The sequence below is a fragment of the Musca autumnalis genome, unplaced genomic scaffold (assembly GCF_047663935.1).
Source record: "Musca autumnalis isolate F117 unplaced genomic scaffold, ASM4766393v1 scaffold_5, whole genome shotgun sequence".
Lineage (NCBI taxonomy): Eukaryota > Metazoa > Arthropoda > Insecta > Diptera > Muscidae > Musca > Musca autumnalis.
Window position 1 is genome coordinate 12,255,271 of NW_027412088.1, and position 22,248 is coordinate 12,277,518.

Genomic DNA, 22,248 nt, shown 5'->3' on the forward strand with positions numbered 1-22,248 from the left:
ATTTTTACATAATGTAACACTAATTTTAAATGGCAAAGGATAACAAAAATAGAATTAAAGATATGCTATAAGAACGGTATATTAAACAACAAATACAAATATTTAAAATCGTTCGTGTTTGCAAAAAGTACCTGTACAACATTCAGAGAACCTTTTGCCAGGTTAACTATATTTATGAGGATTTATTTGACCTTTGCACTATGGAATTGACATTTGAAACCCAGTGGGTTTATTAAGTATACGTCAAATAAATCCTCCTCATAAATTCAGTGGATATGATTTGACGTATACACTATGGAATTGACATTTGTGTTCGAGTAGATTTCTAAAACCTAAACGTACTATAATATTGCCCATTTCCATTCTAATTGGAATCAGTACAATTCCAATACCATCACTAACGCCGTTAAACAACTAGTTTTAACTGATATGGCAACATTGATAGTGAGCAAATTTTAATTGTGTCGCGATTTTACTACGGGTGCTTGTCGGGTCGTGGGCTTAAGCAAATCTAGAGAAAAAACAAGTAAGAAAAGACTATAGTCGGACGGAGCCGACCATGGGATACCCTATACCACCATCCCTGGACAATCGCTCTCCACGGAACTTCTTTTCAATGATTGTGAAAATTTAATTATCAAATATCAGAGATGTAATGTATAATACTTATGACCAAAACCAAAAAGTTATCTAGCATGACAAAGACATTTTTGTAGCAGGAAAGGAAAATTTAGTTCACACAAACTAAAATGTAATGAAACCCACTTATGTAGTACTACTACGTCCGTTGTTTAACCGCTACTTTATTGAAATTTTTACCAATTTCGCACAAAAGTTTCAGTCCATTTAACCCGCTAAATATTATCTGATCTTCACGTTGGTTTGTACGCTTCTTCATCATAAACTCAAACTTTGTTTAAAATTTTGCGGGTTATTATTTTGACCTACAGAGCCGCTACAAAATTGGTTAAAATGTTGTTTTTGGTCCATTTCATTCCCTGAACATTTCACGATCATCAGCAAAAACTAATCATTTCTATTCTGGCCCGAACCCAACCTCCTTACAAAATTCGTTACAATCGTTCCATAATTGCGTCCTTAAGCTTGTTTACAATTTTAATGGACGGACACACATCACTAAATCGCTTTATCTCGTCGAGATATGAATTTTGGCATACCAAATAAGGGGTCTAGGACGAATATTTCGTGGTGTTACATAAACTTTTGGAGAGACAATATGTAGCATGGGATAAAATTGTGGTTCTCTACACAGAACCCATTATATATTAGGCAGTAGGCCCGTTATCTAGCAAACAATTTATTGCAATTTACATCAGAGGAAAGGTCAGTAGTTTTTTTCATATGTAGGCTACTTTGCGAAATATATATGTCCTCAAGGAATTAAAATATCGACCAAAAATAAAATTTTTATATTTTTCATACAAAAGTAATGGTCCATTTCACCCGCTAAAGAATATCAGATCATCATTCAAAATTGTAGGCATCTTTTTCGACCTATACTCTTACCCGGTGCAAAATTTCGTGACTATTGATGTATAATTGCAACTTCTAGCGAGTTTATAATTACACTACAAACAAATAACGGAATATATTAGGCTGTAACTCTGTTATCTGATCATGCACACCAGCATAATTGGCATCAATTGAAAGGACAAGCGTTCCACTTTCAAGTATATCTCACTTGACCAGAATGTCACTTCCAGGAATTAAGATATAAGCTGTATATTAAAAATTTGCACAATTTTCACACAAAAGTTTTGGTCCATTTAACCCTCTAAATATTATCCGATCGCCATCTCAAATTGCAAGCTTCTCCTTTGGGATATACTCTTACTTTATTTAAAATTACGCGTTGATCGGACTATTATGGAGACCTACAGAGCCGCTAGAAAATTGGATAAATATTATGTTTTTGGTCCATTTCACCCACTAAATATTTCACGATCATCACCAATAAGAATAGGGATCTATTCTGATCTGAACCCGACCTCCACACAAAATTTCGTGACGATCGGTCCATAATTGCGGCCTGGAGCGTGTTTACAATTTATAATGGACAGACGGACGGACGGACGGACACACATCTCAAAATCGCTTTATCTCGTCGAGATATGAAGATTGGTATACCACATTGGGGGTCTCCGACGAATATTTCGCGGTGTTACATGAATTTTTACCAAAACAAACTTATAATACCCTTTTCCACATTGTGGTATAGGGTATAAAAACATACAAAAGTACATTTTGTAATGAAATGTCAACAACATACAAAATACTATAATAATACTAATTCTTTGCTATTCATTGCCTTTTCCTGTGCGCCTTTTTTGTGTTATCATTTCATTAGAGAGTGGCATTGTATTTCTCCAAAGCTTTCTCGTGTCGTTAAAACTTAAACATTCACAGGTTGGCAACTCTGACTTTGAGAAATGATCTTTGGATTATTTCGCCGTTTAGAAAAATTTGTTCGTTACGAAATCTGTAAAATGTCAACAATAAAACAAATTCAAACTGTAAACATAAAGAAAGCTGTAAACGTAACAAAAAAATAATAAATCAATAAAAATTCGTGTTTTCTTCGGTTTGTTGACATAATCGAACGTGTAAAAGAACATCAATAAGTAAAAGACATCTTCATCGTTCGCCTCCTTGGTATAACGGATGTGTTAAGATAAATGTACATCGGCAATGGACAATTTGTTAGAAAGCCAATTGAATACAAAATAATAAATAATTAAACGTTTTATCATAATCAATATGACATACATACATATATTTCTGTTTCCTTTCGTTGATTTCCTTCTTTTCTGTGCCCCTTTTTCCTTTGACATGCTCACTCGTCATGTTCCCTACGTAATAGGGTGGTCGGCCAACAACGTTCAGGGTGGGAAAGAGTGACGAAGGAACGTTGGTAAATCAAAAATCGAAAATTAACTACATGAATGGTCCAAAGGAAATTATATACAGACCTATTCTAAATATTCCCATGGGAAACACAAAGTATGAGTCCTCAAAACCATTACAAATTTAATAAAAAGTAATGTGTTGAATAAAACACTGTAAAAACGGACAAAACCCAACAATACAATTACACCGCGAAAGAAAAAAACTTAATACAAAATTTCCCCAAAGGACGAGGGATTTTTAAACTTGATCTTATATTATAGGCGTAATAAACACAACAACTAAATAACACAACAAATGGCAGAAAAAGTAAAAAGATATGGGAAGGTGAACCCCACATAATCATTATCTTATAGTCTGCCACGGGAATGTACATACTTATGTTTGAAGAATTTTATTTACACTGTAAGTGTTCGATATAAAACATTAAAGTGCAAACGGAAAATGCTCAAACGTTTTATCCCGATTCCGTTGAACTAAGCATTAGTGACAAAAATGTAAGTTAAAAATCAATAATACAACCCTCTCGGTATTTTCATCCCAACATATATGTACATAAATAATTAATGTAAGTAAAACTCATAATGCAATTTTTTCTTTACAGTGTGTATTTTATTAATCAATATTTCCTTATATTTACGCTTTATACATCTGTTTAACACAATATTTGGTTTTATATATTTCCCTACAATACATTTTTTGGTTATTTACAAGACATAGAACATTTCTAAGGATTTTTGGTAACTATCTTAAATCACTACCCTAAACATTTTTTTGGCACAGCATGACTACAATTTGTTTTCCCTAAATTAACATTTATAATTTTTTTCAAAAATTATTTGTTTGTTTTTTTCTTAATTTATGCATTATTTGATATGGAACTTAATCCAATTTATTGTAGAGCAATAAATTGATAAATTCCTTTTGATACATTTTCATATGTAACCTGGCTTTAAGCATTATTTATTTCTTTAATGATTACTTATACGTAAATCTAGAGAGACTTTGTAATAAACTTTTTCCATTTTAGATGTAATTGAACTTTAAGCGCATGCAGAAGGTGCTTTATTGTTTTTTGTTGGCCTCCAGCCTGGTTGGCTGTCGGCTAGAAACAATAAAATGTACATCGCCTATATTTTAATGTTCCTGTATGACTTTTTTGTGCACGTTTAACTGAGAACAGCTTAAACGTGGCTGTCCTGCACACGTGACATCTCTACCCGGCTGCTGGGTACACTGTCGTTCGTTGTCGTTGCCCTTTGTGGCGGCGTGTTATGTTTACCAAACAAAATCTTAGGCATTCTTCTATTGTTGGTTGGTTGCTTAGGAGAAGCACTTGACTTAGAAGATGAAGCAGAACTGCACTTTGTTCATAAACTAAGGTATGGGCCTTTACTTTCGGCTTCCTTTTTTACACACCTACTTGCAGGTATTTACACATAACTTTCTTGGCGCTGTAGTTGCATTTTTAAAGTATTGTCTCCTTTTTCCTTAGCTTCCATGCTAAGTTCATTGTTTTCCTTGAACCCTTGATATTGATGATGATGCCGCTGCTGCTCGTGTTGTGATATTTGACGGGCTAGAAATGAAATATCCCTGCTGGCACTGATATCCAACGGTAGCATTTGTTGCTGCTGATAGAATTCAGGTGTACGCTGACTATCCGACCCAGCGCCGTTGTTTGTGGTGGTGTTCGGTGTCAGGCTAAAGAAGAAAGCTGATGGCATATGATTCTGTTGTGTGAGCAATTCCATGCCCAACACCGAATCCTGGGCCAGACGTGTCAATGTATGCAAAATTGTTTTGATACAACGTTGTTGGGCTTCGCTTTCGCCACGTGTGCTGTAGATTTTATAGAATTCCGTTTGGTATGCGTACGTGATGAAATTCACGATATTAGCATTGGCCAAATGGCTGTGGCATTTCTTATTCAATGACATATTGTAGAGCATGGCAACGATTTGTTCCTGTAAGATGAAGAAGAAGATAAAGAAAAATAAGTTAGTAACCATTACAAGGGGCTATATCAATAAAAAGCAGAACATATAGACTACTGGATGAATGAAGCTAAGGGTGTTTTTTTGTGAGTGTGGGTGTAAAATGTTGAAAGTCCATCTTCATATCTACTATGCTGCTGTTGGCGTATGTTTCATACAAGTTGAAGAAAAATTCAATTTTAACTATCTTCTCGACAAGCTCGACGAGCGTGCTTGGAGCTGTGAAACACTGGTAAGGAACGTGCCAAAGATGGAAGAAATATTGTTTTACAAATGTAGAAATAAATTTTATGAGTTTTCAGCTTTTGTTTTTTTGCTTGTAACAGATACTTGCTCTATCGAGTGAACCTTGAAATTTCAAACACGATTGAGTTGGTTAACTTTAGCCTTTGCATTTATCGAAGGATGTCGGACATGAGAAAATATTACTGACTTTGAATGTATGCGAGCGATGCATATGTAAATGGAGAATAAAAAATAATGCTTTCAATAAAATTGCAATTTTTGAAAAATGTTTCAAAGCAACTTTTTTCAACAAATCAAAACTATACAAAGATGGACTTAAACTTTTTCTTGAATAGAATATAACTTTCGATAGTAGTATGAAATACTTACATAAAGAAACACAGTTATGCCTTCATCTCGTCGCTCCATGGTCTCAACTAGCTTATAAATTGTTTCATGAGACATTATCGAATAGTGGGAAGTAATTTCCATACGCGATAAATTATTCAAAGCAGCTGCACACAGCAGCAATGTCTGGGGGCATTCCGTAAAGACCAGCAAACGTGTTAGACCTTCAACCACCGTTTCCACACAATCTTTGAGGCCATCCACACGATGTTCGGGACCATGCCAAGCAGCTGTAATTTGTGTCAACAACGATACCGCCTCCCTTCTTTCCAAATCACTACGCTTCACCTCTGGTTCTTTGGATTTCTTGTTGTTGTCTCCCTCAATTTGTAAAATATCTCTGATCACTTCTATGCCTCCGCAATGACCTAACTGGAATATAGGTTCCGGAGCACAACAAATGGTAGCCAAGGTCCTCAGGGCCTGGGCTCTGACCGAACTCAGCTTGTTATCCAAACAGACCACCAATAAAGTGCGCACTGCTTCAGTTTGTACAAAGGCATCAATGAGCGAAGCAAAGCCATCATAATCAATGTTCATTAAGGTGGCCACCATGTTTAAATTGGCCTTGAGCATCAAATCGCAACGGCTATTTTCAATGCTTTGCATTAGATTCCTCACTAATTTTTCATAAACTTGTCGCACACTCATCAACAAAATACGTTTCAAAACTTGTAAATCTTCTAGCAAAGATTCAAGATTGATGTAATGATGATTTTCCAAAGAGTAACGGGTATCCTTGTGGACCATGCGTATTTGATCCAGGTAATCTTCAAAACGTCTGCGTTCTATGCGGGAATCGGCAAAGAATACAACCCTTCGCTCTAGTATGTGTGTGAATTCGCTAATATTGTCCAATAAATGTAGCGCTCCATTAATAGCCTCCAGAGGTGTTACATTTTCCTCACTCAGCAAACGTTCGGTTTTTTCAAAACAAGTTTGCATTCTAAGCGCCTTCTGTTGTAGCTGGCGTATAAATTTAGCCACGGTGCTGCTTGTGATTTGTAGATTCTTAATGGCTTCTTGGGCAATGGATTTTGTTTGTAGGGTAGACATGACTTCATGGTCATAGGACATGCGAAGATCATCAAGCCAATGTTGAACATCTGGACTGTGGCCATTCAGCAGAGTATTGTCATATTCGTGACAATCAATCATGGGTGGTAATGTGCAACCGGCTGGAAAACCTTTTTGTATTTTGGGAGTGCTGGTGTGTCCATTAAATCTATCTTGCAGTCTCAGTGGTGATACACCATGCATATCAAATTTAAGGGTATTGTTGGGACTGTGTTGTGAATCATCTAAGGGGCCACCCAAGACCACAGTTTCATTGTTGTATGGTGGTGGAGGAGTGGAACAGGTTGGTGGTGCTCCACCCAAATACACAGTTTCATTGTTGTATTCCGGTATGACTCTATGGGATTCTTCTAAATCACTTTCACGATCCTCCTCTTCATAGTTTTGACAACGTCTTTGGGTGGGTGTTAGGGGAGCTGTTGCCTTGCGTTGCACCTTACGGCGTTTCTTGATACGTGGATTGTTGCCACGTATGGGGGTGGTGGCATCGCAGCTACTTTGGCTGCTGTTAAAGGAATCATTTAGATTTTGGGGGTGAGCTACAGGGGATTCATTCATTAACTGCATGCTATCTAATTTTTCCATTAGAGATGGACCCTGTTCATCTTCGTCGTCTTCTTCTTCTCGGTGATTATTTTCAAATTCCTGTTTGTTGTTGGCCAATGGCGAAGTTGGAAATGAAATACGTCTTGACACATTCACCAATGAGGTATAATAATCTGTACGTCCTGGACGTCTTACAACTGTGGGTGGTGTCTCGACTGTCCGGGTGGAAGATGGTGAACCCATGTCTGTTTTTGAACTACTTAGTGATTTACTGGGCGATGAGGTCTTGGAGGAACGACCACTTAAGCTGCGGGTATTGTGATATTCTTCATTATCTGAGAAACCAGAATCCTAAGGAGAAAAGAGGGATTTTGTTATAATTTGTAAAACAACATAAAAGGCTATAAATTTCATCATACCTGTGATCTCAGACTGCCAGGACTGTCATGTTTCTCCCAAGATAATTTCGATATATTATTTTCATCTTCCACTTCTTGAATGCGTGATAAATTTCCATATGCTTTGTACTGATGCAAATCCAGGGAATGATAAGTACTGCCACCGAATGGTTGATATTGGGGGGCTTTTTGTGGTTGTGGTTGTGCTGCTGTTTGACTGTAGTAAGAATATAAACCGCCATTTGTTAAGCAGTTGCCGCTGCTACTATTTGAGCTGGTTAGCATTTGGTGTATGGCTGGATTCATGGTAGCACCACTTATTGTGGCATATTGATTGTCTGATCCCCACCACACTTTACTGTAACTACGTTGGAATGCCATTGTGTGTGTGCGTGTGTTTCGTGTGAAATCTAAGCAGCGCGTCACTGTAAGCAAATGAAAAAAAGAGGAGAAATGAGTAACTATGGAAATATGTTAATTATATAAAGAAATAACGAACGATAAGTGATTTCCTAGGAATACAATTTTGTGTGTAAGAACATTTATGGTATAGGAGGATGGAGTTATTCTGGTGTCGTATTATTTATTTGATTTGAAAGGAGTGTAGATGTAGAATATTTTTCTTATATTTTCTAGTAAGGACAGTGTATTGAATTACATACAAGGAGTTTATTACATCCATCCTAATAAATAATATTTCCTAGAAATAAGTGTGCCGTTTATTTAAAATGGTTTTAACCCTCCGTTGGACACCTGAGTCTAGCCAGGCCTTTTTCATTTTATTTTACATTTTAAACTGGGTTAAAATAAAGCTATGGACCTGAGATTTCAGGTAGCTTCATGAAATTTTCTTAGCTTTCCAACGAAAGAAACATGAAGTCAAAAGGATCACCAGAAAAGGAGCTACAAGGATTTTTTGACATACATATCACATTCGTAACACATGAGTCTGGCCAGACCCCGCCTATTTTTTATTGAAAAATTTCCAAAATTTTTCTAAAAGTTGGATCTTTTTCTACATTATTTGACAGAATGAATACAATTTTACGAAATTTGTCGCATTTCACCCTACCATGTCTTCAAAATTGCACGTAAAAAGGTCACAAAAGTAGGAGATGGGTTTGAAATCAGTGTACAACCTAAAAAAATCCATTGGAAATATGGTTACACATTTATTTTAGACAATTTTACACATAACTGGACAAATAAAACCCATTACAAAGTCTTTATGCTCTTTTTGTGGAGCGAAATGGTTCAAATATAGGATTCTCCATATGAATTAGATGAAAATCCTTAGAACATATGCCCTCATTTTCCTATTGATATTATCGTTATTGCACTGCAATAAGCTGTAAAGTTATAAAATAGACCCTATTCATTCAGAGTAATACCCCAAAATAAAATATAGTGCATTAAAATTATATATAAATAGGATTTTCGAGCATAGAGACTAGAAAAGTACGAATTTTTACTCCATAGGCATATGTCCGTTTTTACTAACTTGATAAAATTAATTAAATTTAGTGTTTTTCGGTATGTTGTTTTGACAAATAACGATTATATATGTAAGATTAGGATCCTTAAAACATATTCTACAACTTTTTATACGAAAATATTAATTAAGTTTACTAAAAAATTTATATTTATTACATGGGTCTGGCCAGACTCATGTGTTACGAATGTGACAAACAATATCGGTGTCCAACGAAGGGTTAATTGTAACAGTCCTATTGTTCATAAGTATGGCATCACTGCAAGCAATCTTTTTTTCTAAATATCGATAACAGAGTCATCGATGATCAATGACATATCGATATCTCTATAAAAACAGGAATCGAAACCCTCAAAAAAAAATTACTCTGTTACCCACAAACTGAACATTAAGGCAAATAAAACCAAAACTAACAACACGTTTAGATTAAACATTATAATGGCAAATAAAATAAGTTGTTTTTAACATATATTATTTAATAGATGCCAGTGTAAATACAGTTAAACAATAATAATATTGCTTAGTCCCAATTTACATTAGGCGAGTTTACTTGCGGCAATTGTCAGTTTGAAGGTGAGAGAGGGTGCTGAGAGGCAAAGGGTTACCATATGCCTCACCTCTCTCTCCTACAAAATGACAATTGCCGCAAGTAAACTCGCCTAATGTAAATTGGGACTAAGCAATATTATTATTGTTTAACTGTATTTACACTGGCATCTATTAAATATTCTGTTTTTTTTTAATGTTTTTTAATTTTGTCTTATGCCAGACTATGAAAATTTTCACTAGAAAATTTTTTGTTATTCTCTTTTAAATTTTCATTGACGTCCACGCACATATGTATATGAAATCATATGAAAATTTTGGTATTTCCATTGCTTTGCGTTGGTTTGAGAGTTACGAATTTAAACACAAAGAATAATTTCAGATTACCTATAAACTCATTTTCATGTTAATGAAAATTTTCATAGTCTGGCATAAGACTTTGTTTATTTATCAAAAACACAGTACCTAGTTACATGACCTGTAACTAAAAGAACATTCATCTTTCTTCCCATTTTAGTGCTGCTTTTCAGAAAATTTAAATTTATTTAAACTCTATGGACATACAAAAAATATACCGCAATTTATTCGTAATCTCTTGGGTTTTCGAGAAAACACATGAGTCGACTTATGTCAAAACTGATTTGTTTGAGCAGATGTACATTTTGTCAGTTTTCCTCAAAAAATATGATTTTAGAAAAATAGAACACTTTCCCCCATTATTATCAGGGCAATCATGAATATTTCCCTCGGAATTTTCCGCACGGAAGATAATTTTAAGAGTAAAATTCGTTTAAAGTCAATATTTTAAAACGTTGAAAACTACTTGAATTGCTTAATTATGGATTATTCTCGCCGAATCAACAAAAATATTCTCTTTTTGGACATAAATATTGAAGAAAAAATTGTAAAATTTGGGAATGGGAACAAATTCCGCACGGAATTTATATTCATGATTGCCCTGTATAAGTCTTCTTTTGTTATTTTTGTATTTTATGAACGCATTTTTAGCGTTCCGGTTAACATAAATTTAAAAGTGATCATTAAATTTCAAGGAGGACCTTCTTGGCATTAGCTTTCATTGTAAAAATTATATTTTTAATTCCTCCAAATTGGTTTATTTTGCGTTTTCAAATCCATCCTATAGTAAAAGAAGACGTGTAATAATGGCCCTTTGTAAAATAATTTTGGGTAAAAAAAATTAATTTACTTAAATTCAAATAATTTTTAAATTTTCGAAAATAATTATATTTTCATTGAAATAAACGACAAATGAAAACATAAGATTTTAAGAATTTAGATAATTCAAATTTATGGTCTATTTTTTAAAAGGATTGGAAATGGAAATTGCATTCCATTTCGATTTTTTTTCCAAACTTTTTTGAAAAATATTTTAATTTTTTTGATATTTACATTTTCTTAGCTTTCTTTAGAAAAAATATGATTTTAGAAAAATAAAACTCTTTATGAAATAAATCCGGGCAAAACAATTTAACTTAAATTCAACTAATTTTTTTATTTTATTTTTTATTTTTATTAATTATTTTATAATTTTATATTATTTATAATTTTTTTTTATTTATTTATAATTTTTAAATTTTTGAAAATAATTAGATTTTCATAGAAACAAAAGACAAATGAAAAATTACGATTTTAAAAATTTCGGAAAAATTAACAATTTATAAGCTATTTTTTTAAGGATTCGAAATAGAATCAAGTTATTTCGATTTTTACCAAACTTTTTTTGAAAAATATTTTAATATTTTGTTTATTTTTTTATTTATATCAAATAGAAATGTACAATAACACTGTGCAACATTTTCAAGGTAATTTTGTGCAAACAAATTCTGCTGCGCATTTTATGAAAGTACAGACCCAATCGACAAAAACCCTATTGGGTTATGTGCTGTTAGATCGGGTTAAGATTTTATGGCCTCATCTAAACATGGCTAAATATTGACTTTTTAGAGCAAATCAAGGTAATATCTCTGAAACAAATTCGAATCTTGTTTAAACTCCTGATGCAAACTTGTAGATAAGAGCATGAAGAAAATTTTTGGAGAAAAATGGATCCAGAAAAACTGAATTTGTTGCCTCAAAATGGATAATATACTATATAAAAATTCCTTTATTTCGCACCATATCTACAAAACTGTTACATTTTTCGCTAACTTTTCTTTGAAAGAAATATCCGCTGGAATGTAGTTCACAACTCTTCAGAACATTCCATTCTTATTAAATGCCTCTATCACGCTATTTCTAGCACGTTTTCAGAGGAAAATTAGTAAATATATGAACAGTGCATTGAAATTCCAAATATGAAAATAAACAGCCTGTGTGAACGCTGTTTGAAATATGTGTTGTAGAAGGTATGATATGAAATGCAGCCTAATCAACATAAAATAAGTATTTTAGAGTTTCAGAAAGTTCTAAAGAATTGCTGAGCACATTGTTTGGAAAAATTTTGCGAAAGGTTACTTGATTCAACTCGCAATAGTTTAGCTGTTACTGACCATAATTCCAGAAATTATGTAAACTTCGATATATTTTATTGATTTTGATGCGCTAGCTGCAGTTTCTCTTAGTTCTTCTGTTTGACACCTAGATTCCTCTACCTTAGGGCTACAATATTGCTGAAGACCGCGAAGTAAAATTCTCATTAGTTTCTGGGATAATGCCCCGATCACTGGAAAAAGGGTAGTTTTAGCCCGGTTTTGATGAGGCTATAAAATCCAAACCCGATTTAACAGCACGAAACTCCAATTAGGGTTTTTGTAGCCTCAGTATGTACTTTCAGGATGATGCTTGCATTTTCAGTGTAACATGATTTTGTTCGAACCAACGAATTTGGATTTGAATCGTCCTTGAAAAAATATGTATGTATATTTTCCGAAATTGAATAAGTTTTGAATTAAATTTTGAATTAAATTGCCTTCAAGGTAGGAATTGCTTTAATAAAAAGAAAACGTTTGCTGGGTAAAAAAATAAAAATAAAATTGTTTGGCTGCAAATTTCACCGGAACCATTTCCGTCCGTTAAAGTGATGAGTATTGGGAAAGTTCAATGCAATGACCAAGCAATTATAGCTAAAAATTGGAACATAATTGTATGCATTATGTTGTTCCACTGAATGGAGGGGAATGACCTGATGGACAGCAGCCCTCCTCCACACCGATTGGCCATGTTTAATATTTCATTGTTTATTTTCGTTTTGTTTGTTTGCCCTTGAAAAAATATGTATATTTTTGGAACAGACTTCTTTGTAACCATCTGTCTTAAAAAAATCGTCAAGCTTTAGCAGATTATTTATCAAATTAAAAAAAAAAATTATAAAAAATTCGAAAAATTAAATTTAAATTCTCAAAAACCCTTTTTTGCTCCTTAAAAATTTACAATTTTCGACACATGCGCTTATTTCTATTTAAAGTTTAAATAAATTTTAAACCACAGATACAACCAGATATTGCCCTTTAAAATATTACCCCTAAAAGTATGCTTTACATTTAGCCACCAGGAAAACTCAATTTGATTTCTTTACTAAGTTGTATATTTTTAAATCGTTTTTTTTTTATTGTACATACATACATACTATATAAAAAGCCTAAAATAGAATTTATAACTATTAGTATTTAATACACACAGTATGTAATTTGATTAGTTCGGATATCGATTTGCTTTAATTCTTCGTATACACATTTTATACGGGGAGGATAATATAAGTATTAAAAAATAAGCATTTGTGTGTAATACGTTTTTAAAAATTATTGAATTTTCATTTATACATACAAATTCATATATAAAAAAAAACACCACATTTGATGCTACTTAAATTTATAAAACAAAACGAAAATAAATGTTACCACAAATATTATTCACTAAAGAGAGAGAGAGAAAAAATTAAATGAAATTTGCGCTAAATATGGTTTTAAAAATATGTGGTTCGAGAGGATATAAAAATAAACATATATTCTTTGCTATTTGCTTTAATCGACAATGAAATCCATAGAATATTTTTCTGAACAAACGAAAAAACAAAACCGAAGCTTTAATTTTAAACAAAGAAATACTGCAGAGCGGTTCATGTTCGAGTTTTTGTATTTTTTTTTTTTTTAATAGAAAAAATAATATTTATATTTCATAAAAAAGTTTAATTCTCAACAAATCATAACATTTTGTTTTGCTTTAAATTGAAAGTGAATGGGAACAAAAATACATAATAATACAGAAAAAATGTATCCTGCTACACAACATCATTATACTTTCTCCTACTGCTCTCGCTTCTCGGTACGGTACATCAGCTTCATTATGGGAGGGTGGGGATACGTACGTACATACAGAAAAAAATATACATGGAAATAAATAATACAAATAGATATGCTAAACACGAAAAAAATACAAAGCAAGAGAAAGTACAGGCGGGGAAAAGAAAGAGGAACAATATTGAAATAAACATAAAAATTCTACGTCCTTGTAAAGTTAGTTTGTAGTAATTACAGTTGTAATAGTTTGTTTGGTGGATAACATAGTAGTGGAAGTAGTAGTAGTAGTAAATTGTTATGTAATACTAAAGCTATGTTGTTGCCAGTTTCTACAAACATATATTTAAGAGCACTTCTTTGATTTTGTTTTTTTCATTTAATACTCATTTCAGCACCACCGCCTTTAAACTTCAATAACCCATAGATAAGTAGTTGTAGTCGGCATCGTAGTCATCGTTGTAGTACATAGTGGAGTAGAAAGTGGCTGAGCAGAGAAATATTACTAATTGCTGTGCTAACGCGCGGACGGTGGTACTAAGCAAATTGTTTTGTTTTGTTTTAGCTAAATTCCATTTTTCTTTCTCACATCATAACTACCACATCATCTTACAACCTCATTAACAATAAGGGTCGATGTGTATTTCTTTTCCTGTGTAGTTTGTATGACGGCACTAACCACTTTTTTACCCTCAACATCTTGTTCAATACCCTCATCAGATTGTTTATGATCGGCTTGCTGGTGATTGTCTACACAACCAATTGAGGTAATTTCCACACTAGTTTTTGTTAAATATTGAGGACGACGACGTGGCAGCGATGACATATGGCTACCCGTGCCCGAGGCAATATCATCATCATCACTATAATCATCTGTGGTACTACCCACAGTGCTGCGTTGCGATGACATATACGACTGGGGAGCAGGTATATGCCTTAAATGCCCTGACGATCCGGCACCACCACTTTGTCTTGAACCTGATGCACCAATTACATCCTCTTCCGAAATTTCATCAAATGCTGGTGGTGGTGTTGAGGAACCAGACATAAAATGCGGATGTCTCAATGCCGCTGCGGTTACACCACTGGCTGCACTTTGCGATGGCGTCCGTTGAGGAGTACGTAGTGCAGCCGTAGATGTTTTCCTTTTCGACTGCCTCAATGGAAATGTTGGGGTTTTCTTAAACACAGTTTTACCCATAAAATTTTGGAAACGTTGGGCATAGAATGATGGACGACACACTGACACCGTATCACCGTTATAGATAATGGCCTTGAAGGTGTGTTCGAGTTTCTTTTCCAAACGATACGACTGCAGAATATCAATTATGCCAATATACAAGATAAGACGTTCATCATCTTCCGAGCGTGCGGGTATACCACCGGCCGGCACATCTTCATCCTCTTCAAAGGGTGTATCATCCGCTGTTATTGATTCCATGGCTGTGGACAGGGCCACCAAACGTTGACGATTCATACTGCGTGAACGATTCAAGGCGGTACCAGCCGCACCATCATTTTCACCATCATCAGCTGCTTCTCGTATTTCATCGGTCTTTTGCAGTTTAGCTCTAGCGTTTCGTATACGTTCTTCACGTTTTTCCTTTGCAGCCAAATCGAGATTATGTATGCCCACCAGCAGGGAATAATCCATTATTTGGAAACTTTCTAGAACCATACAATCTCTTTGTATGGTCTTCATCAATGCATTATATTTATCCGTTTCGAGAAATATACCATTCGGATGATGTTCCATGAAATCTAAATCCTTGTAGGTGGGACTATCTTTTTGCCGTTCTGCCTTTGATGCCTTACGACGGAATGTAGAGCCTTTCAAATCATACTTGGCATGCATTTTAATATCGGAGGGTAACAAATTGTTCATGGCAACGAGGCGAACATTTTTCGTATTGTAATGGAAACAATAGAGACCAAAGAATTTCGGCAGCAGGGTTCGAGGATTTTGCGAAAGGTTCATATAGTAGCCGGGTAGAAGTTTCTGCAAAAATTCACACTCCTTTTTCTGGACAGTCTTGATAATGAATTCATCATCGTCGGTTAGGTAAAATATGGAACCTGAGGCACCGGGATTCGAGAGTTGACGCAGCGGGGCTGCACACATAGACATTAGGAAGTCATCAGGTGCAATGCCAAACAAATCCCTGAAGTAACGAAAGGCAATGGGGGCAAACACCTTGAAGCGGAATTCACTATAGTGATGGGCCGGTGTAATGGATGAGCCATCTGGGGGAAAAGAAATCGTTTCCATTTCAAAGAAATCATTCATAAGCAAATCACGTTTAGGCTTTGATGCTAAACTGCCCACCGTATGTTGTATGCCCAGTTGAATGGAACCCATAATTTGTTTACTCTGAATTTTCTTGTAAGTAACTTCACCTTCCTCGTCGACACGACGATGGCCAATTTTCTTTTCATGCTTGGCCACTGTGGATGGATTGCGGGATATGCTTTTGTCCAGTGTGGAGGCAGCACTTTTAAATTTCTGTTGTTGAGTGATTTCATGTTGCAGCAATGAATTGGTCTCTTGACCTCCATGGGCAATTGCGGCTTCCTTAAACAATTGTCGAGAGGTAGAGGGTCGAGGATTTTGTGAATTGGTGGGTGAAGGTGTGCGAGGGCTGTCTTCAGTATCGGAGGCTGGTAAGGGTTTGATTGCTGTTGAATTGGCAGTTGTTAGATATCTTGTTGTTGTGTTTGTTTTGGGTGTTGTGGGTGGGGAGTTGGTGGTGGTTTCATTTTCCTCTTCCTGCTGCTGTTGCTGGTTGTTGTTGGAATTATCATTTGCATTATCCGTTGGCTTTAGCGGTGCCAATTCAACGCCATAGGTAACACCATAATTTGTGTCCATGTTTAAAGGTACAAGTTGGTATTACGACGACGACGAATCCACAACACACACAAATAACTGTAAAAATTAAAATTTCATTTGATTGGATTTTCTTTAAATTGAATAATAAGTTTTGAATTGTGCCTTCAAGGTTGGAATTGCTTTAACAAAAAGAAAACGTTTGCTGGGTAAAAAAGAAAAGAAAAATAAAATGGTTTGGCTGCAAATTTCACCGGAACCATTTCCGTCCGTTAAAGTGATGAGTATTGGGAAAGTTCAATGTAATGGCCAGGCAATTATGGCTAAAAATTGGAACATAATTGTATGCTGTTCCACTGAATGGAGGGGAATGGCCTGATGGACAGCAGCCCTCCTCCACACCGATTGGCCATGTTGTATATTTCATTGTTTATTTTCGTTTTGTTTGTTTGCCCAAAGTGACGAATTACTCATGCTGAATTAGCTGTTCTGGTGAATTGAATTGTTCACATAGTTTTTGTTAATATCTGATTTAAATTTAAATACAAACAAAAAAGCCGAGAATTTATTATTGTTACTGGGCGGGCGAGTGGTTGAGTGTTGGTATGTGTAAAATTTTAAACAATTATAAAACTGTAGGAGCGTCAATATTTGTCATTTTGGAATTGTAAACGAAAACTGAATGCCATTGTATGATCGCCCAGCAAAGAGAATTTTATTTTATTGTATTTCAACTTGGCTAAATGAAATGATGCATGAATGAGTCACAATTGTTGTTCTGCTGACTATTTTTTGTCCCAGCGATGCGATGCCATATGAAAATATTGAGTAAATGCGATTTGACGTAGAGAAGAAACAAAAACAAATGCCTTAGGTGTTGACAAGATAAAATAGTAGTGTTTGGAGAGGAAAGTGATAATCAGACATACAAATGTTTCAGGTGACGGAATAGCTACGTACTCGTATATGCCATTTGAACTAGCCAAGCAAAATTTATAGACTGTGTGTGTTTTTTTGTTTGTTAGTATATTTTTTATATTTTGTTTTGAGGGCCAAAGAATTATATATTTAGGGCCATGATTCGGTGTGAAAGTAAAAAACAATTAATAAAACTTTTTTTTAAATATATTTTTCACCCGTACCCATATTTTGCAGGAAAACGAAATAATAATTTCAAATTAATGAGGAACATAAGCAGTATCACGCAGAGAAATTGAAAAGGGCTCTGTCAAACACAGGTGTAAATGAAAGGTGTCATTAATTTGGCATATAAAATGACAACATAAATTACAGATAGATATGGTTGAAATGCATATAAAATATATGCCACGCGAGTCTATATATATCTTCTATAAGCTAATTTCCAATCAACTCATTCACACCTTGTCAGTTCAAAATTTCCATGGACTGGTTATATTAACACTTTGCAAAATAAACATCAATAATATTGAAAGATAAAAAACGGAAAAAGTGATGAAATAATTCTACGCAAAAAATTTTCGAGAAAATCTTAAGAATATATGCCAAAGTAAATAACCTATAAACAGTTTTTATTAACAATAAATCAAAGATTGACATTGAATGGCCCACAAATCTTCCTACATAATTATGTGCGAGTATACAACAACCTTTGAATGAATGACCTTTAAACAAAATACAGCTCAATGTATGCCATCAAAAGCAAGATAAAAAATGTAATTAAAAACTAGATTACATGAACAATTATTAACAATTAAAAAAAGCTCAATGTGTATTTATAAAATGGACACAAATTGTCTACCCTAAGCTTGAGCTAGCTAATAAAAAAAAAAACAAACTACCACAACATCGAAAGTAAGTATGCAAACTAAAAAAAATGGAAGATAAATGGAAAAACCACTTGCGTTTTAGTAGTCATGTTTGGAATTTAGCCAAACCGCATTGTATATTTATGATGGTTTTTCTTATCGCACTCTACTTTTTTAATGAGAGATAATTAACAACAACCTGACGTAGCGAAAAAAAAAAATATTTCAAGATAACAAAACGTTTATCTTTATTGCCAGCCAGCCTTGCTATGTTTGACATTTTTCTTTTTTTTTTTTTTGCAAAGAAAGCGAAAAATGTCTATTGATAACAATAAAATTTAATTAAGATTACTGCAATTGTAATTTTTTTTGACCCCAAGAAACTACTGGAGTTTTTATGACGTTTTTCCCTTATGGGAAGTTGGCATTACTGTTTGCAAAAAAAGTGACAAGGGCAGAAATACAACACTGTCACTAAAGTTGTTTCATCGGTTTCTCTTTGCGGCACGATCACATGAAAAAATAAAATTGTATAGATTGTTTTATTACTAATTTTTGGATAATTAAAATAAAACATCAGCATGTTTGTAATGGTCGCTGGGTTTTGTTATTTTCTTTTAACACCACAACACACTATAATAATTTCTCATTGCTCTCCAATAATCGATTGAGAGAGAGTCTGTGTTTATTTTTATGGAATTATCAAACAAATACCAACACACATACACACAACCACTTGGAAATTATGACATTATTTTAAGCAGCAAGCCAAACAGTAGTGTGAAGTAATAAAGTGAAATTTTTTCATTGTACTTTTCTTTTGTTAAACAATCCCAGACAGTTTACGAAGGGTATGTAGTTTTCGTTTTCTTTTTGTTTGTTAAAAAGTATTCCAAAATCAAGTGATGGGTGGTGATCTCATAAACCATGATCATTGAACATCCACCCCATCCCCGTTCCTTCCTGGCACACAATTCTTTGTCTACTCACATTCTTTGTGTGTTTAAAATCGAGAAAATCCCTTATTCAGCTCCGCAAACGCCTTATTATTAACATCCAAAATGATTTTTCTTTGGAAATATCCACCAAAAAATTAAAGGTCAGCTTTATCCGGTCAAACAGCCACCAGTTTTTTTTGTGCGCCCGTGTGTGTGCGAGAGTTGGCTGCGAACGTTAGCAAAACGCGAAAACCAAAGGAAAAAACGTTTATAGCTTCACGTAAAAATACTAAATACTGAATGAAGCAAGCAACAAGTTCCAGCCAGCCAATATTTTCGTTGAGTGTTGTTTTTTGTTTTACAACCAAAGAGCTTAACAATTCGTGGGTTCTCTCTCGCACTGTCAAACAATTGAGAAAACGAGTAATACGCAAAAAATAAAACACTCTGGCAAATATATATTTTTTTTATATTTCTTTTTGTTGCTTTCTTTGTAATGTTTGCCATATGAAGAAATCATTTAAACATGATTTCTGTTTTTAAAATATTGTAATTTTCGTATTTTTCCCTCCTGTATTTATTTCGTTGGTTTTGTTTCTCCACTCCAACACAAGAAATTGATCAAGAAGAGGGGCGTTGTTGTTTGATCTGTTGCTTTCGTGGATTTCGGTGTTTTTCTTTTACGAGCTATCTTCTTCACACACAAACACTCTTTACAAAAATACATTAAATTCTATTTATCTTATAAATAATTTGTATTATTTTCCGTATATTTCGTGTTTTATTCTTTTTTGTTGTTAAAAATTAGCAACAACCCTAGCAGCTGTTTTACAAGTTGTTCGCGTCGATAAATTTTTCGTTATAAAATGATTGGGTAGTTGTCAAATGATTGTTGTGAGAGCGAGAGAGACTACTTAGGTGATTACCAATTACTACCGTGTAGGTATTTGGTTATTTCCGAGAGAGTGGGAATAAAAACAGTGTTGCTAAGTGTGAAAATGTTACTTTAAATGAAGATAAAAGAAAAAATTGTAATATTTTTTATTTTTATATTAAAAAATATATAAAAATCACACTTTTTCATTATGGAAGCCAATTTAAATTTTCCAGTATATGTGAGAATAGTAAATAATAACAATATTTTCATTAAAAAACAAAACAACACAACAAATGCGGTTGTCAAACAACAGAAACCGGCGCAATTTCATCAAACATATTTTAATAAAACACGTCATTTAAATTGTTAAATTCCGTTGAATATCAGAGAAATAAATGAGGCATTTAATAAAAAAACTGATTTAGATGCCAGTGTAAAATAAATCAGCGTATAAGTATATAGTCCAAATAAAGTATGAGGTAAAATAAATCGAGATTTTCATGATAATATATATCATGTATACATATAGTCTAAGTCGAATTAAGGGGTTTTACAAGAAAACTAATTCCTCATTGTAGATCAATAGATTTGTGTAGCAGTTTAAGAACTCAATAAATTTTAAATCATAAATGTTAGTCCCGGGCCACACTAGAGTAATTTCAATGAAATTTTGACATGAAACTTTGCATTTTTTGGGAAAAATGTATAATTTCGAGAAACTAGTATACACGGTTTCACGTGTTCTGCAATTTTGCTTTGTTGCAACATTCGTATGAAATAAACAGACCGTTTTATTTTACATTTTCCTTTACTTTCATGTCAAAGTTTCAGTGAAATTACTCTTAGTGTGGCCCGGGACTTACTAGACTAGCCTTGATTCAGTAATTCCTGTGGATTTAAGTTGTCATTTTCACACAATATATAGGTATTTTTACAGAATGCTGTTCGATAACAAACTTGTTCAGTAAAAGAGAAATGAAAAGTACCTGCAAGTAGTTGCAAGAACTTGTTGAAGTTATCGAACAGGCATTTATCATGATAATGCCTATTAGTATACATGTCGTTTGAGTCTACTTAAGTGGTTTAAAAAGAATATTAATGCATCATTTTAGATCAATAGATCTGTCTAGCGGTCTGAGAACTCAATGAAAGAAAATCAATGTGCCCAATATTAAATCATAAGGTTACTAACCTAAGCCAATATTACCACATCTGTTTGAACAAAAGCACTTTGAATATATATTTTACTAATCTTTGGTATATGCAAATTTTCTCTGTGAATATAACAACAAATCCTTGAAACAAATGTGATAAACAAATCATTTTTTTTCACAATTATCATCTTCTATTCATAGAAACTGTTTTAATTTAAAAGAAAAAAACTAAAACTCATAGATCACTAAAAACGATATTTTTTATCTCAATATTAGACGTCTATTGTATTATTGAATAGTATTTAAAAATATTGGTCAATATTAAATGCTAACACAAAAACAAACATTGTTGACAAAGATAGATAGAAAATAATTTGCATATAAATAAAATTCAAATAACAAAAAACACAAGCAACAGCAGCGGGGGCAGTACTAGTAGCAGTATACGGATGAATAAGACAATTTTCATTAAATTACAATAACTATAAAATTACAAAACAAAAAAAAAAAGTATAAATATTGAGTAAAAACACTCCTTGTTGTTGTGTCATTTTGGAATTTTTTCAGTGGTTATGGCCATTATTTCAGACCACTTTAAATCCATAATTAAATATAGATTCTCTGAGCTTCGAGTATTGAATTTTTTGTGAGCAACAATAATAGGTATGTCAAATACAGAATTTGGCAACCAAGAAAATTACTAATAACATTAAAAACAAAATATCCCTAGGAAATTTTAATATTTCTATAAGAAATTTCCTCCCAATGTAAGTGATGTTTATAAAATATCCAATTTGT

The 22,248-nt window shown here is 33.6% G+C and overlaps 2 protein-coding genes across 2 annotated transcripts in view; both read right to left on the minus strand.

Annotated features, from left to right (window-relative positions):
- Window positions 1–3,515: 3,515 nt before the first annotated feature.
- Window positions 3,516–22,248, minus strand: part of insc (spindle orientation adaptor protein inscuteable) — a 29,771-nt gene continuing 11,038 nt past the window's right edge. The window contains exons 2-4 of the mRNA XM_073992547.1: window positions 7,598–8,001; window positions 5,538–7,529; window positions 3,516–4,892 (exon numbers count right to left, since the gene is read on the minus strand). Of these exons, the coding sequence (XP_073848648.1) occupies window positions 4,359–4,892; window positions 5,538–7,529; window positions 7,598–7,957 (2,886 nt within the window). The 5' untranslated portion in view covers window positions 7,958–8,001 and the 3' untranslated portion in view covers window positions 3,516–4,358. The remainder of the gene's footprint in view (window positions 4,893–5,537; window positions 7,530–7,597; window positions 8,002–22,248) is intronic.
- sktl (skittles) lies at window positions 13,141–20,353 on the minus strand. The gene is made up of 2 exons (XM_073992549.1): window positions 19,472–20,353; window positions 13,141–16,793 (listed from the first exon to the last, which is right to left on the minus strand). The coding sequence occupies exon 2, from the start codon at window positions 16,734–16,736 to the stop codon at window positions 14,472–14,474; it is 2,265 nt and encodes a 754-aa protein (XP_073848650.1). The 5' UTR covers window positions 16,737–16,793; window positions 19,472–20,353; the 3' UTR covers window positions 13,141–14,471.

What these genes read in the sequence shown, in the direction of transcription:
- sktl (XM_073992549.1), bottom strand. Translation starts at nt 16,736, where the DNA reads ATGGACACAAATTATGGTGTTACCTATGGCGTTGAATTGGCACCGCTA.